The following is a 17,388-nucleotide window of genomic DNA, read 5'->3' as shown; positions in this document are numbered from 1 at the left end:
AATTTACCGAGCTCTCCCTGGGGTGAGGTCCTACGTGAGGGAGATCGTAACTTGATCCCTGCTAAGCAGGGGTGAGATTCAGCCAGTTCGGTAGCTCCAACGATCAGCTGGGGAGCAAACCGGTTCACTCCGATAATCAGGCTGCTCAGCCCGCCCTGCGCTTGACTTACCTCTATCTACAGCTGATTCGCGCGGCAGAGTGGATTGCCGCACCTCAGCTGTGTTACTCCCCAGAAGTAACGTGGGAGTTTTGTTAAAATTGGTGGACATGATCACCGAACCGGTTGTTAAAACCAGCAGGATCCCACCACTGCTGCTAAGGAGAGTTTTCTGGGGCATGGAAGGATGCTTCAGCCAAAATATTCATAAAAGATGATACAGAGAAGCGCATGGCATGGCATGGCTGAGATGTTTCCCAGGGATGACGAGTGTATCTGTGCTTCTAAGGGAGACAGCGTGACTCATAAAGCCTGCAAAGTAAACTAATTTTAGTCTCACGGATTAGCCTTGATTCAGGCCTTGATCCACTTTTAAGATTAGGACCGGGGAGGATCTGCAGCCCAGATGGAGTTATCCTCACCACCCCTACCAAATAACCCCCCACTCCCACCCCAAATCCATTAGGACACAATGTGAGATCATAAATTCCTCTGTTCTGCTCTGGTGCATCTCATCTAATATCCTGTTGACATTTTTGGGTCTTTGGTTAACGTGATTTCCTTGCCTTGGCAAAAGTCGAAATTCACCTCAGTTGTGAAAGTTGAATCTAGATGTTGAGGGACAAATGACCGGCTGGATAGTCTCACCGGCAGGAAGCCTACCTGTTACTGTGGTGGACCCATATTTTTTACCTCATTTATCAGAAATAGGTGTGTGTGTGTGTTTAAGAAATCACCTAGGGAAAATTCACACAAGGGACACGGGATCGGCCTGCTTGCTGGTCTTCTCTTCTGGGCCCGAAAGGAGAAAGCCTTAAGGAGGGGAGGGGAATCACTCCCCCTGCTAGTGACTTATGTCTGCAAAGGTATCCCGTTCCTTTGCTCTCTGGCCAAGGGAGGAATCGCAGCAGAGAAGCCATCTTTATTTATTTATGAACAGAAAATGTCGCCCTTGTATAGACCGGGCGCTTTACAAAATAGAAACATCAATGGAAAACATCAAAACAACCCTCTCCCCCCCCCCCATCCGTTATCTCCCTCCCGTCCCAATTAAAATGACATTAAAACAACCCTTAAATGGCCGCTCTGCCACCGCCGGAAGAACAATCAGATGCCTGCATTTGAGGGTGAGAGAAGCCATTTTAGCACCTTAAAAAACAAACAAACACCTCAACCAGGAGCCCCTCTTCCTCCTTGCTCCCCCCTCCCCTCTTGCACTTGATCCTGATTCTTGAAATGCGACCCCTCACCCTTCTGGTTCCTCCTGGGGAGGGGGATTTAGGGCTGTAGTTGGGACCAAGCGAGGTGCCCACAGATCTCGGAGGAACTGGAAGACTTCAGGTCTTTTAAAGACTTGACGGAGTGCAAATGGGGTCTGAATGGAGCCACTGGAGTGAGTGAGAAAGAGATCAGCTTCAGAATGGCCTAGATCAGGGATGGGGAAACCTTGGCCCTTTTTTGACTTGGGGACTTCAACTCCCAGAATTCCTGAGCCAGCCAACCAGATCCCATGCCAGCTCAGAATTCTGGGAGTTGAAGTCCCCAAGTCATAAAGGGGCCAAGGTTTCCCCATCCCTGGCCTAGATCCACCATAGGATAATTGGCTGTTCTCCCTGCCTCTGCCTAATTCTATATTTGGACAGACACCTCATGAGTCCCAGTTCCTGGAAGAGAACATAAAGGCCGACAAGAGAGAAATCTCCATTTTTAAAGGCTTCTCCCCTTCTTACTACCTGGCAAGAGAAATGTAAAACACTTGACATTTCCTTAAAGTAAGATTGCGGCTCAATGTATAAACCAGGGGTGTCCATCCTCAGCAACTTTGGCTGGGGAATTCTGGGAGTTGAAGTTGCCGAGGTTGGACAGGTATAAATAATGGTGAGATTACAGCAAACAAATTCTGCTCAAGAAAAAAGAAAAAAAAAGGAGGCAATTTTTAGAACCAGTTTGCTTCCACTTGGGCCACTAAAAGGATGGAGGTAGCTAGGAAAGTTAATCACTGGAGAAAATGTGGCATGGATGACTTGGGAGAAACAGACCCCAAATTTGGACAAAATACGCCTTCTAAGGGGCTTAGGATCAAGAGATTATGGACCAGGGTTTCTCAACTTTAGGCACTTTTTAAGATGTGTGGACTTCAACTCCCAGAATCCCCCAGTCAGCATGGCTGGCTACGAATTCTGGGAGTTGAAGTCCACACCTCATATAGTTGCCAGGTACTTTGGACCCCTTCCTGACGTTCAGGCTAACCCGAAGGCTGTGTGAAGCTTAAATAGAAAATAAAATTGTATCACACACTTAAAAAACTATTTATAGGAGCTGGGGAGAGGGAAAAAGAGATTTCTGGTTTGTGTGAGAGAAACTGTGCCTGGTTTCACATTAAAAAAAACCAACACCATTTCAGCTGCACCATTTTGTAATATGCAACAATTTACATTTTGAAGGCCAAGATTCCTCCCCCAAACAAAGAAGTATTTTGTGATCCAAGGAATACACCTTTGCAAAAAAAAGCAAAGAAAACATCACTCAACTATTCTCTTTCCCACCCGCCCTGAACACAATCCTTAAATCCTATACATTCTGTGTATAAAGCATGTAACATGGAGATGTTCTTTTAAAAAAATACTTTTTCAAAAAAAGGAAAAAGGAAAAAAAATATGTAAGTATATATATATAGCATATATGCACACTGAGGAAGTCTAATGTAGACATCAACAAAAGTCATTCAGAATAGTATCTGGTGGTCCTAGCACTGATTTTTCTCTGCATTGAAGAAACCGAGAGGAAGAAGAGGATAGTTGTTGATACTTCTTGCTGGGGTCGGGGCGAGGAAGACAAGATGCTTCCCAAGGATGATGTCTTGGTCATCTTGGCTGAAAACCACAGCTGACAATCTTATATGAAGGGCCAAGTTCAGCAGAGGGTGGCCATCTCTCTTGCTCCACCTACCTTTAGCTACCAGCCAATCACAGAAGACGAAGCCAACTATGCCCAAACTCTGTTTGATACCCCAAGTCAAAGGAATCAATGCACCTCAAGGAATCTTGCAAGCATGGTCTTCAATAACTGGCCAATCAATGGGTCTAGTGCCATTTCCATCCTTCAACCGTAAGAGCAACCAACTCTAAAAGGACCATCCCTGACCAGGTTACTCCAGATTTGATGCCATCTTTGAGACCGACAAGAACGGGTCTCTTGATTGTGCCTTGTGCCAGGTAAGGCGAAGGAAAGGGCGCCATTTGCTCCAGCACCACCTGCTTTGCTGACGGATGGATCGGCCCATCTCCTCCAAGGATGGAAGATGCTGGGTGGCTTGGTCCGCAAAGAAGGACTAAAGCTTGGCCCGCAGTTTGCCCTGAGTCCACAGCCTGCAGGGGAGCAAGTTCAAGCCGGGGAGGAATGAGGGCCGTCGTGCCACCTCAGGCTGAGGAGAAAGGTGCCATCCTGACAACTGGCACCTTGAGAGGGGAGAAGACATTACTGTGGTTGGAAATGGAAGCCAGGATGCTGGGAGAGAAAAGGTTGAGGAGGAGGAGGCAGGCCACTTCGGGCGCTCGAAAAGAACCAGAACCAAAGGTCCACTGGACAAGGTTGTGGGAAACCATTCTACCTGTAGCTGCCTAAAGAAACGTTCTCAAAATCTGCCCTAAAACTATAGTGTCACTTTAAAGAACGTCGTTTCCAGTTGCGTTCTGGAATGCTTAATGAGAGGTTCAGAAGTTCAAGCATGGGAACGTCCAACAAAACTTAAGACGGAGAGCAAGGACCTCCCGAGTTTCCTCACAGTCACGGAATGAGAACCTAACACACACTGGATAGCACTTAGCCATTATCTTGCTTGCCCAAGGCCCTCTTCAATCTGCTTCTTTCTTCTCCCCTTTCATAGAGGACTTTTACCACAAAGAGAGCAAATTTCACCCGATGAGAAGAAAGCACTTCAAGGAGGTGCTTCGTTTGGACCTCCAGGAGGTGAAGGGATGACCTGCCCATCACAGGCATTTCAGGTTTCTCACCTCGCAGGATTACCAGGAAGATAAAATGTTGCCTTCTGCTCTCTCTTCTGTTTTACAAGAGCAGGGCCTTGCAGAGGCACTGACTTAAAGTTGAATACTCCCCCCTCCCTCCAAAAAAAAAATCAGCTTTGGGGCCTCTCATCAGCTGGAGCGGACAGAGTGACTTGGCTGGCCTTGAATACTGCACTCACGTCCCACCCACCCACAAACCAGAGACCGTTTTGTGCCATCCAAAAAGAAAAAACTGTCACAGCTGTGGAAATCCTCCAGCAGCTGCGGGCCTGGAAGACGCCATTGTTTTTTTCCCCCAGCCGCTTCCTCAAAAGGAGGTCTTCCCTCACGGAGTAGATGTTTCTCTGCTGCCTTTTCTGCGTAGAACCGAGTTCATTTTTGCCCTCTCCGTATCGAGAACAGCGACGTGCATGACGACAGTGCGATCCTGAGGGGCCGTAAGCCAGTCCTCTGGTGCTTCTCTCCCAAGTGAGAGTGGCTTCGCGGCCCTTAGAACAGAGCCCAGCTTCTTAGAAAGCCGCCAAGACCTCCTGGATGGGCCTTCTCCGTGCTTTTTATCCCCTGCAAGCTTTCCCAGGGAGCTTCTCTCCAATCGTGAGGACCTCACGAGCCTTTTCAGCGTGGCACCTCTTATGGCTTGAGTCGGCCCAGCTTCTCCGCTGGGCGTAGCAGGGAGAGAAGCCAGGAAGAAGCCTCCAATGTGAGGTTTCCAGAAATCCAGTGCTCTGCCCAAAGGAGGCTGCCGTAAAAATCAACCTGAAGATGCTACTGAGCATAGCTTCACACGGCCAACTTCTCCAACAAAGATGGCGGGCGTGAGGGAGGATGCACATTCAAAAATCCCACTCAGATAGATAACCGAGGGAGCTTCGGGCAGGTCCCACGGCCTGTTGCAGTGGAAAGATTCAAATCTTCGTCAGACGGCTGGGATTGAAACCTTTTTTCTTTCTTGCTAACCAACTGAAGTGGGGGCCACCGAGTGATCAAGCCAAAGTGGCATTTCATAGACACTCTTATAACCAGCTCCACTCCTCTGCCAGCCTCTCCTGCCCTGCTGCCCCTCTGCTCGGAGGCTGCTGCTTCTTCTAATCTCTATCACCAAAGGCGATCAACATCTGTTAACAAGGCCTTCTCCCCTACACCCTAAAAGTGCAATAAAACTATTTTTTGGGAAGAAAAACAAAAACCAAAAGCACAAGCGTGCTGTTTGTGCAAAGAGAAACAAAATAAATACATGATTTTTTTAAAAAAAATGTTCACAGTATCACATACAGATAAGAGAGCTACAGTAGTGCACTTTGGGAATAAATAGAGAGAGAGAGAGACAGAGAGATGATGACCCAGGATCGAATTCCTTCCGACCTCTGATGTCTCTGGGGCCAAGATCAGTTTGTGAGTAGCTGCTTGGAGAGGTATTAATATACACGTTTTGGAGAAAGGATGGTGGGAGGAAGGAGATGGGACTCGGGGCAGGTTTTGCTTTGTCTTTCCGGGTAACGCTGGGATGCTGAAGCACAGCCGACGTTGATACACGACATTCTTCCACGCCTTCCCTCGGAAAAGCTGCAAGGGACATCGAAAGGGAATGCCGCAAACGGCGTCAGGAGGAACGTTTCTCTCGGGGAGTTTGCATAGGAGTTACTGCAAGGGGGGGGGAGGAGAAGACGGAGGGAGACAAAAGGAAGAAGAGAAGACGGCATTTAGAGGAACAATCCAATCCAAGGGGACAGGGGATGGGGGTCTTTAATCTCTCAGGATTTATGCTGAGAACCGGAAGATACAAAGGGATATTGAGCAATTAGAGAGATGGTTTAGGTGGCAACTGAAAATCTAGTCTCTCACAATCTACCCCTATCTAGATAACTCAAATCTACCCTTTGTTCTGGAATTGGCTTACGCACCAGGATAGGATTCAGCCAGCATGCCGTAATAATTGACTGAAGACGTAGAGAACGCTCATTTTCCCCACAACAACCATCTTGTGAGGAAGTTTGGGTCGAGAGACAGGCACCGGCTTAAAGTCACCCAGCCGGCTTTCACACGCCTAAGGCGGGAACTAGAATTCAAGGTCTCCTGGTTTCCGATTTGATGCTTTAACCACCGGACAACAGTGGCTCTCAATTATTCTGTTCCTGCCCCAGAGTTTAAAAGCGGTTTTTCCCCCCCTCCCAAGTGAGCAGACACTGGGCCGTTCTCTTCAAGAGGGTATGAAGGCAGCTGGGATCTACTGACATCATGTTTTTCGCTAATCCGAGAATGGCCTCCGTGAGACACCAGCCTGGTTTCTCTCACCAGGACCTCGATCTATTAGCACAGATGGGGATCTACTGGATAGTCAACTTGGGGTTGTCCTCACGATGTCCACAGTATTAATTAATTAACTAATTAATTAGATTTCTAGACCGCCCCCTCTCCCCGAAGGGACTCGTATGAAGAAGTCCTGTCAGAACTGGCTTTTTAAAACCCCTGATAGGACCGAGGTGCCATAGGGTAGCATTTCCCAACCTTGTCAACGTTAAGATGGGTGGACTTCAACTCCCAGGATCCCCAGCCACTATGGTTGCCTGGGGAATTCTGGGAGTTGACGCCCACACGTCTGAAAATTCTCGGGAGTTGACATAAACACATCCTAAAGTTACCAAGGTTGAGAAATATTGCCCTAGGGCAGGGGTGTCCAAACTTGGCAACTTTAAGACTTGTGGACTTCAACTCCCAGAATTCCCCTGGGGAATTCTGGGAGTTGAAGTCCACAAGTCTTAAAGTTGCCAAGTTTGGACACCCCTGCCCTAGGGCATAGAGCCATGATGGCGAACCTATGGCACGGGTGCAAGAGGTGGCACACAGAGGCACGCATTTTAAGCATAAATAATGTGAGAAAAACAAATTGCCTTTCCTTTGGGGAGATGCCATTAAAGTTCAGTATCACAAATCGATAGAATCCCAAATACCAATATATATATATTTTCATAACACTTTTTTTTTAATTTCTAAGTTGCTTCACGCATCCTGATTTGCCTTAGGTTTGCTATCTTGCTTTCTGTAGCCGGGCAACACAATTGATTTCTGATTGAATCCAAAGACCCCATTCTGCTGGCAGGCGCACCGTCGCCCCAGGTCAGATCCCCGTGGCGTTTCTTTCGCGAGCTTGCTTCCCTGCAAACGGCGAAACAGGAGCTCACGAAAGAAAGAGATCTTACCCCTTGCTACGCTGCCAGTGTTGGGATGCCCCGCCTCCCGCCGGCCAGCTGGTCTTCGGGTCTCTGCTTGCGCATGCCCACGGATGTTTGTGTGCACTTTTCAGTTTGAGCATGAGCAGGCAGTTTGGGCACTGGGTGTCTAAAAGGTTCGCCATCACGGGCATAGAGGATGCCCTCAGAAAGCCCTCTGCTCTGCCCACGTGTTTTATTCAGAACTACCAAAAAACGGGCCGTCTGGGCAACTGCGACATTGAAGTCTCTACAGCTGTTTGAGCTCAAGTCAAGTTCCGATTCCTTTCTGAGTGAGTTTAGGAGGAAATGCAAACTCATGGAAAGCTAGCGTCGTCTTTCGAGGCGCATCAACTTGCAGATGCAGGAAGCTTCCCAAGATCGCTCAGGGTTAGCTGGCAGTGCACCTTGCTGGCGAGGACGGGCTGCCCAAAATTGCGTTCCCTTCTTAAAAAACGAAACGGGGGGTGGAAAAAAAACAAGCGTGAACACCAACTTACTGTATCACTCTCTTCGTCAGAGACTGACTGGATTTGAGTGTTATAGTGGAGAGGAGAATAGACCCAGCTCCTCTCGTCTGTCGGCTGGCGGACAGCAAAGCAGAGAGCAAAAGAAAGCAGCGGGGGGGAGGGGGGGGGAGGAGAGTAAAATAGAAAGAGGAAAGGGAAAAAAAAGGGAAAGAGAAAAAAAGAGAGATGAAAGCTACAACACCAACGAGAAAAAACTACATGATTGGAGAGAGAAAAAGAAACACAAGGACGGAGCTCAGCTTTCCCGCAGAAGTCGATGCTTTCCCACCCCCACCCCCCCACTTACCTATCAAAACACCCATCCAGGTCAGCTCAGGTGAGCATCGTTGTGCTGAAGGAATTGGGTTCCCTTCAAACTTCGCTCCTCCATAAGCAATGGCACTTACGACTTACACAGGTAGTCCTCGACTTACAACAGTTCATTGAGGGACTGTTCAAAGTTACTGGGGGAAAAAAGGGACCTGCGACCCAGTCTTCGCAATATGACAGTTCGCAAACAACCCCATGGCCACAAGATCAAGACTGGGAACTTGGAGTTCCTTGATAAGGGTATTGTTTTGCACCTGATGACATTTCGTCTTACAGGAATTAATCAATACTGACAAAGTCTTGCCTGAAAAATTCTACAAAGTGTTGAATTTAAAAAAAAAAACACTTTTAAATATAAACAAATTGAAAGCATCTCAAACTCTTGATAATCACCCATTTGCATTATTGTAAGGTGGGGCTGCCTATGGAGAAGAGCCAGAAGGTAAAGTAGACACAAAAGACAGGGGAAGGATTATTGGTGTTTCCCACCAGCGAAGAATAATCCTAATCCTAATCCTAGCCTGAATGCTTCCAGGCCAAAAACTAATTATTAAAGCTTTTTATGGCACAGCACTGGGATCTATCATTAATAACTACCTGTCTAGTAAGCTGTGGCGAGACAGTGATGTTTCAGGGAGCCTCTGATGGCCAACTTTCCATCCTTCCCTCCCCCAAAATTAAAAACTGAAAGCAAACTTCAATTACATTTCAACTAGGTTTAGAGTTTAGCTTGGTTCTCCGCTTAACGACCCAGGATTCACTCAACAATTGCCGTGATTTGCTTAGCAACCAAAAGGTAAAAAGGTGATAAAATGAGGCACAACTCACCTAACAGCTGCCTTGCTTAGGAACAGAAACTTTGGGCCTAATGGTGGCCGTAAGTCAAGGACCACCTCTGTTGTCCTAAAATCAATCCAATGAAGTTGTGCAAGAAAAGAGCCTATCTCCGTTTCTCTAAGAGATGAATGGGGCAGGACATCAAACAGAGACACAGCTGATAGCCTCCTAGCCTGAGGGGGAAATTCTGCCTTGTGTCTGGTTGGCAAGATATTGCAGGATCCTGTATTGTGCCATATTGAAAAAATAATAAAACGACAGAATGGGAAGAGACCTTGGAGGTCTTCTAGTCCAACCCCATACCCAATCCCTGCAACTGTTCTTCATATGTTTTAGCCTCCAATCCCCTAATCATCATTGCTGCTCTTCTCTGCACTCTCAACATATATATTTTTTATTCTTGGCAACCAAAACTGGATGCAATATTCCAGCCAGAAAGGTTCAATTTTCAAGGGGAGGGGGCATTAAACCCTGGCATTGAAAGGAAGTAGGCCAGAAAATGCAATGGTTGCTTTGGGGAATTCCAAGAATGCTGGGAAGGAAAAACCCAGGCCAAGGCTAGCAAATGGCTGAGGTCCCTGCCCATCTTTTGCCTGTGCAGCATGTCCTACATAAACGGAACAACAGGAGAGGCCTAGTAGGCAAGCCGGGGGAAACACATAGCTTCTTCTACCTACACCACTACAATGGAGGAGAGAGAACCTTGAATTGCCAAAGGGGAAGGCGTAAAATCAAATCTTTCCTCATCCCCTTTTTAAAAAGCCATCCTCTTCTAAAAGCAATAGCAATAAAGACTTATATACCGCTTCACAGTGCTTTACATCCCTCTCTAAGCGGTTTACAGCGTCGGCCTCTTGCCCCCAACAATCTGAGTCCTCATTTGACCAACCTCAGAAGGATTGGAGGCTGAGTCAACCTTGAGCCAGCGAGAGAATCGAACTGCTGGTTGTCAGCACAATTAGCCTGCAGTCCTGCCTTCTAATCACTGCGCTACCATGGCTCTAACACTGGAAGCTGTTTTTTTGCATGCTATTCAAAATTTCCCTTCTTGCCAGCAGTATTACATTTGTATCAAGCTTGCCGACCAGGAATTTGTGTGTGTGTGTCATTTTTTTTTTAAAACTGTTTCCAGATTGGGGAAAAAAATATTGATGCAGGGCAGAATAACCTCTAAACCAGGGGTCCCCAACCTTGGCAACTTGACGACCTGTGGACTTCAACTCCCAGAATTCCTCAGCCAGCATAGCTGGCTGAGGAATTCTGGGAGTTGAAGTCCACAAGTCGTCAAGTTGCCAAGGTTGGGGACCCCTGCCCTAAACCACGCCATTGTCAAAAAAAAAAAAAAAAAAGGCCAAATAGTTGCAGCCCAGGCTTCTCGTCAGGGGTGAAATGGTCTAAAGTCTGCTATCAGTTTGCTTCGTGCGCATGTGCGCCAAATGGGCACTTGCGCACCGCAGGCGCTTAAGAAGCCTTTTCTGAATCGGCAAAGTCGAAGAAGCAAGGGGATGGGGGGAGGAAAACAACTAGGCGATTTAGATTTGCTACAAAGCAGGATTTCCTGCTTTCTGGTGAATATAAATAACATGGCACAGCTGATTGTCACACAGCTGATCGTTGGAACTTTAAAAAAAATGCTTTAAGTTTAAAAAAAAAAGTTCCGACAATCAGCTGTGCTGCCTGATCCTCAGAACATTTTTTTTTACTTTTTAATGCATTTTAAGTAAAAAAAAATGCTTTTAAAAAGTTTTTTTTTTTAAAGTTTCAACAATCAGTTGTGCCGTGCAATTCCTAGTGAATACAAATTGTGCGGCACAGCCAATTGTCACACAAGACGCCGAGCTTGTCGATCAGAAAGGTGGGCAGTTCGAATCCCTAGTATAGGTCTCCTGTGTGAGCAGGGGGTTGGACTAGATGACCTCCAAGGTCCCTTCCAACTCTGTTACTGTTAATCGCTGACTACCGGTTCGCGCAAACCAGTAGCGTTTTTTAAATACTGGTTCGCGCAAACCGGTAGCATTTTTTAAATACTGGTTCGCGCAAACCGGTAGCATTTTTTACTACTGGTTGGGGCAAACCGGTAGCATTTTTTAAATACTGGTTCGCGCAAACCGGTAGCGTTTTTTAAATACTGGTTCGCGCAAACCGGTAGCATTTTTAAAATACTGGTTCGCGGAAACCGGTAGCATTTTTTAAATACTGGTTCACGCAAACCGGTAGCATTTTTTACTACTGGTTGGGGCAAACCGGCCCAAGCCAATAGCATTTCACCCTTGCTTCTCTTTCAGGCCTGGACGTGGTGCTGCCACTGAGTGCCACTGTTCAGGATGGCTTAGATGGGTGGGGAGATAAAGATTTATTTCTCTTTTGTTCAGAGGGGGTGGTGGGTGTGATATACCAGTAGAGTCAAGTTAGACATTTTCCAAATATTTGAGAGGCCGAGTCGAAAAAGGGTCGCCATCACCGGCACAGCAGGAGCCCAAATGCCTTGACACCCCCACCCCCCTCAAGTTGGCATTTCAAAATTGGGGTGGAGCCGCCCTTTCTACTAGCAAAATCACTTACGTCCCCAGAGGAAACTGAGGCGGCTTGGAGCCTGCGCAGGCGAGGGGAGAAAATCCAGTACCTTCCATCTGTGAACTAGACAGGGCAACATCCAAAGGCGAATGAGAAGGGGAGGAGGCGGACGGAAGAAAAGAAAAAGGAAGGAGAGGAGAAAGGATGAACAAAAGATAAGAAATGACCATGTTGGTGGAAAAGGTTAAGTGTGCACAAGCATGAGTTGGAGGAAACCCGGTGAAGAAAACATGCTTTCAAACAGATGGATGTTGTGAGAACTTGGCTGCCATGGGGGAAAAAAAGGGTATGTTTCCGTTTCCTCGGGCTTTCTTTCCATGGATACAAACAGAGGGCCAAAATACTCTGCGTTCTGCAAACTCTTCTAAGGTTCGAGTGAAGTCATGCTCTTAATCATTTGCAAAAGACTTTCTGGTCCTGCTACGTTGAGTTTTGTTTTCGGAGGGAGAAATAAACATTGGTCCAGTGGGCTCAGAGCCAGAGAAAGGAAATAAGCCAAGCTTTGACTCGCTTGATTGACACAGCAAATCCACGAACGCTTGGGCCCGAACATGGGGGACACGTGCACATGCGAAAAGTGGACAATTATTCACTGTCCGTCGTTAATAATATTGACCATGCTTGTCTTCTACTCTGGCCCTTGGAATATCAACGGCTAATCCAGGGGTGTCCAAACTTGGGAACTTTAAGGCTTATGGACTTCAACTCCCAGAATTCCCCAGCCAGCATGGCTGGCTGGGGAATTCTGGGAGTTGAAGTCCACAAGTCTTAAAGTTCCCAAGTTTGGACACCCCTGGTCTAATCGAATTTTAACAGGCTGGTGCATAAAACTGAAGCGCGAACTTGCATAGCCACTGCTCCAAAATGGAATAATGTACAAGTAGTCCTCGACGTACGACCATAATTGGGACCAAAATTTCCGTTGCTAAGCAAGTTGTTCAGAGAGGTCTGCCCAATTTTACATTCTGTTTTGCCCCAGCGGTTAAGATGTTAAGTGAACCACTAATTCGTTAAGCAAATCCGGCTATCCCCCCATTGACTCTGCTCATCAGAAAGTCATGAATGGTAATGAAATGATTCCAGGATGCTGCAGCCATCATAAATACATGCCGGTTGCCAAGCGCCCAAATTATTGATCACATGACTGACCGTGGGGATGCTATGATGGTCATTAAATGCAAGGACCGGTCATGAAGTCCCTTTTTTTCGGTGCTCTAATAGCTTTGAATAGTCATTAAATGAATAGTTGTAAGTCAAGGATTACATGTAATGCAGGACTGTCAAACTCGTGACTCGCAGGCGGATGCGTCACATGCTGGCCACGCCCACGCCCGGTTTAGTGAAGGGGGGGAAGTCCCAATACGTTACGGGACGCCACCGTGACAACGTAACACATAAGATTAGGGTATTTAAATCAGCCTCGTGTCTACCTTTGGGTTAAATCAGTCTGGTTTGCATTTGGTTACGGATTTTGTCTTTTATAGCAAGTATGGGACACTCTGCATGTAAGAAATCAAAACACTTCAGTCAGATCTGGGAAGAGAGAATGAGAGGAGAACTAACACACACCTCAAACCAAGTCAAATGCAAAGCTTCTTCACATGCACTTCCAATTCACATGCATTTGAAACGCAACCCAAACCGTCATTCACAAGGCAATTCTTCCTGCAAGCTGGTGGGAGAAGTGACAAAAGAGGGAGGAAGTGAAGTGGGAAGAGGCAGAGGTATCTTTATCCCGAATTAAGGACAAAGGGTGAGAGTCTGTTTAAGGAAGGTGGTGGGTGGCTGCTGCACTGTGGGGGCCCCTTACGATGGTTTTAACCATATTGAGGCCAGGTTATTTGAAGGACTGCCTTTCCCCCCTTAGATCTATCTGACCTACTAGAGTGGAGAGACAGAATATGTTATGAATTGCCTCGCCTAAGGAGAACCATTTGGGCAGGGCTAAACAAAGTATGGCCCCTTTACAATCTGTGGACGGCTGGCTCAGGAATTCTAGGAGTTGAAGTCCACAGATTGTAAGGGGGGCATAGTTGCTCATTCCTGATCTAGTGAGACCAAGAAGGGCTTTGACACTCTTTCAAAAGGCCCTGAAGACATTTTGCCTGGAGAACCCAGGGTGATACTAAATCCATCAAGTAGTTTATTTATTGTTGCCCGGTTTGTGTGTGTGAGGGATTATTGGATTTCGTATTGGGACTTATTTCTGTAAGCTGCTCAGAGTCGCTGCGAGTGAGTTGGGCAGCCATATAATTTTTTTTGAATAAATGAAATCATAGAAAGAGCAACTCTATAGGAATGCTTAGGACAGACTGCAGAAACCCAAAACGCCAGCTGAGGGCAGCAAAGATGCATCGCTGTGTGACCCCCCTCTAGTGGTCATCCAGATTTATGCCTGAATGGTCTGCAACCTCTCTGGGGAAAAAGAGGCAACTTTCACTCTGCAAACTTTTAAAGGGATGTTACACAGGCCAATGTTTCTCAAGAAACTTGAGCGCTTTAGGTGGACTTCAATTCCCAGCAGTCCCCATGCTGGCTGAGGAATTCTGGGAGTTGAAGTCCACACAAGTTAAAGCTGTCAAAGCTGAGAAACACTGATACTTGGAAGGGAAAAACGACCTGTTGTTTGCTAGTTCAGGGTGCAAGAAAGAGGTTTATGGAGGAGTGACTGCAAGAGGACATTAGAAGAATATTCTGATAAAAGAGCAATTTGATTATTACTATATTTTTCTATGTACAAGACGCTATTTTTTCTTTAAAACACTTGAAAATTGAGGTGCGTCTTATACCTAGGAGGCTGATGAGAAGGCCACACATGCTGGATGAACTTCTATCTTATATGCAGCTCTATCATTCCTCTCTATTATAGTTGCTTCCTGTATCACATTGCCACTCTAGGTTTCATCTCTATTGTTCCTGTGATGCATTTCCTGTTCTTGTTGTATTACTCACTCTAACAAGATGGCTTCTGCACAGGGATGGCTTATAGCAGGGGTGTCCAAACTTGGGAACTTTAAGACTTGTGGACTTCAACTCCCAGAATTCCCCAGCCAGCCATGCTGGCAGGGGAATTCTGGGAGTTGAAGTCCACAAGTCTTAAAGTTCCCAAGTTTGGACACCCCTGGCTTATAGTGTCTTATTACAAGAAACTACATGAAACATGGGGGCGTCTTATACATGGAGAAATATGGTAGTTGGGGAATAGATGCACCCCTCCCTGCAAGTTGTCTTTGAGCAGCTAGACACAGCTACGTCTTGGGGTTACAGGTAGTCCTTGACTTACAACCATTCATTTAGTGACTGTTCAAAGTTACAACAGCACTGAAAACAGTGACTTATGACCGGTTTTCATATGACCGTCGCAGCATCTCTATGGTCACATCCTCAAAATTTGGGTGCTTGGAAACTGACAGGCATTTATGACAATTGCGCTATCCCGGGGGGGTGGGGGGTCATAGGATCACCATTTGTAACCTTCCCAAGCTGGCTTCCCAGCCAGATTCAGTTAACGACCGCATGATTTACTTATCAACTGCAGTGATTTGCTTAACCACCCTGGCAAAACAGCTCATCAGATGGAGCAAAACTCACTTAACAACTCTCTTGCTTAGCTAGAGAAATGTTAGGCTCAATTATGGTCGTAAATTGAGGACTACCTGTACGCTGGCTTCAATCAAAGGCCGGACGAGTTTGTATTAAAAAACAACAACACTCCTGCTGAAATCCACCACATTTCCTTTTAGCCAAGATTCTCACGCTTGACTTCAAAGGAGACTTAACAAGGCGGAACACTGGACTCTGGGAAAAACAGAGAACTTCTTGACACGATTTTGAGGTTTCGCACACAGAATCTAGCGCAGCATGGTTGCACACACCACACACACACACACACACACACTCCTTGGCTCACTTACTCCCTGCTCTGCCTCCCTAGATTTCCTCCTCTGAACATGTTCCTGCCTGCAGGGAAAAAAAAAGGAAATGCCATGGAGAAGCCCAGCGGGACACATTTCTACCTATTTCAAGGGAATCTCGAGGTTTTCCGGGTGGTTTCTCTGGCAACCTAGCAGAAAAAAGAGCATGAATGCAAAGAGGTAACTGTGCATCGGTGAACAAGACAAGGCATACCTCGGTGCGGGCGTGTTGGTTTGTTTTAAGTCTTCAGAAAGGAAGGGTGGAGCAAATGAAGTGGAAAAGCAGCGGAAGGAAGGAAGGAAGGAGAAGAGCCAAACCAACCGCAGCTTTGTGCACAAAAAAAAAGCGAAAAGGGGGCTTACAAAATAGATATCTGGGATCGGGAGCTCCTCTTCATCCGAAGCTTGGCTGGCAGGTTCAGAGGCCTGGCTTGCTGTCTCGACCTCCGCCGCCGCTGCCGCCGATAGCATGGTGGCACACGCTAAGGACGCTGCCTCTCTGCAAAGAAAGAGAGACGGGTGAGGATGGAGGCCGTGATGGTGCTCGGCGCTCCTGCTTCTTCAGACAACCTTCAAAAAAGCTGTGCCGAGCAATTTAATTAGCTACGAATCAGAATTTCTTGTTTTCTAATGAATACAAACTGTGCAGCGCAGCTGACTATTGCACAGCTGACCGCCAGAACTACTGGTTCGCCCGAACTGGTAGCATTTTTTTACTACCAGTTCGGGCGAAGTGGTCTGAACCGGGAGCATTTCACTCCTGGCTTGAACCTTCAGGGAACTGAGGGCAATTAAACTGATCATCCCTTTGAAAAGGAGATGGAATTCACCCACTCCAGAGTCTTCTGGTTTGACGAAGTCTACTTTGCTGAAAGGACCACAACGGGCTGAATCCTTAAGTGCATCCAGCCAGCCGTTGTGATTTACAACTGCGACAGCTGAGCCTCATACAAAGCACTAAGCCAAACCTAAACAAACTGTATGACAGCTGAGCCGAAGGGTGAAACACGCCTGTATGAACTGGGCGGGTGTGTGTGTGTGCGTGTCAAAATTGAATTATATGTTGTCTTAATAGCACAAGGCTGTTTATCATCCAATTTTGGGGCAAGTCGGCTCACAGCAGATGTTAAAGAAAGCCATCCTCCATCCAGACTTGGTTTCTATGCGCAGCGGATGCAGAACTGAAAGAAGTACAGGTAGTCCTCGATTTATGACCACCGGGACCCCTGCGATCGTCATAAACACGAGTCATTTGCCAGGCGCCTGAGTTTTGATCACGTGACCACAGGTGTGTGGAAAACGGTCGTAAGTCACTTTTTTCAGTGCCACTGTAACTTTGAACAGTCACCAAACGTACTGTTGTAAGCCGAGGACTACCTGTATCGCATCACCCTTGTATTACCTGTAGGAAGGGATGCTATTTTTAAATTAAATCCCCAAAGTGGCTTTGAAACCAACTGTTTGCATTCTGCGTGTTTCCTCTGCCACAGGAAAAAAAGCTCGCAATTCGGGAGTTACTTCTTGAAATCGTGAGGAGAATTCAGAACTGGCTTCCCATCTACAGTAGAAAGATTCCTCCCTGAGGTAAATGTTTGGAGAAGGCATGCATTAAATAGGAGCACGAAGGGACGCATGGCTGAAAACGCCCGATCTGAAACAGAAATAGGCTCTAACCCTGCAGCAGCCACATCGGGCACCACAATCTCAATATCGCACTTCGGCTTGAGCTCCACAGTGATCTGCTGGAGGTCCTCTTCCGCTCGGGCCTGTTCGCGAATCCTGCAGAAAAATATATATATATTATTATATCCCACTTCAGAAATCTAGTATAGGCA

At 46.7% G+C, this 17,388-nt stretch overlaps 1 protein-coding gene across 5 annotated transcripts in view; it reads right to left on the bottom strand.

Moving 5' to 3' along the window:
* Positions 1 to 1,171: 1,171 nt before the first annotated feature.
* The window catches only part of PIP5K1C (phosphatidylinositol-4-phosphate 5-kinase type 1 gamma), an 88,921-nt gene continuing 72,704 nt past the window's right edge, over positions 1,172 to 17,388 (bottom strand). For 4 of the 5 annotated variants that reach the window (XM_081958860.1, XM_081958862.1, XM_081958858.1 and 1 more), the window contains 4 exons: positions 17,228 to 17,332; positions 15,917 to 16,052; positions 7,890 to 7,973; positions 1,172 to 5,824 (listed from right to left, as the gene is read on the bottom strand). In XM_081958860.1, coding sequence (XP_081814986.1) covers positions 5,822 to 5,824; positions 7,890 to 7,973; positions 15,917 to 16,052; positions 17,228 to 17,332 — 328 coding nt within the window. In that variant the 3' untranslated portion in view covers positions 1,172 to 5,821. The remainder of the gene's footprint in view (positions 5,825 to 7,889; positions 7,974 to 15,916; positions 16,053 to 17,227; positions 17,333 to 17,388) is intronic. The other variant, XM_081958861.1, reaches the window with a different exon arrangement.

This window comes from Natrix helvetica (assembly GCF_964273705.1).
Source record: "Natrix helvetica genome assembly, chromosome: 1".
NCBI classification, from domain to species: domain Eukaryota; kingdom Metazoa; phylum Chordata; class Lepidosauria; order Squamata; family Natricidae; genus Natrix; species Natrix helvetica.
This window is presented reverse-complemented; position numbering and strand designations above follow the sequence as displayed.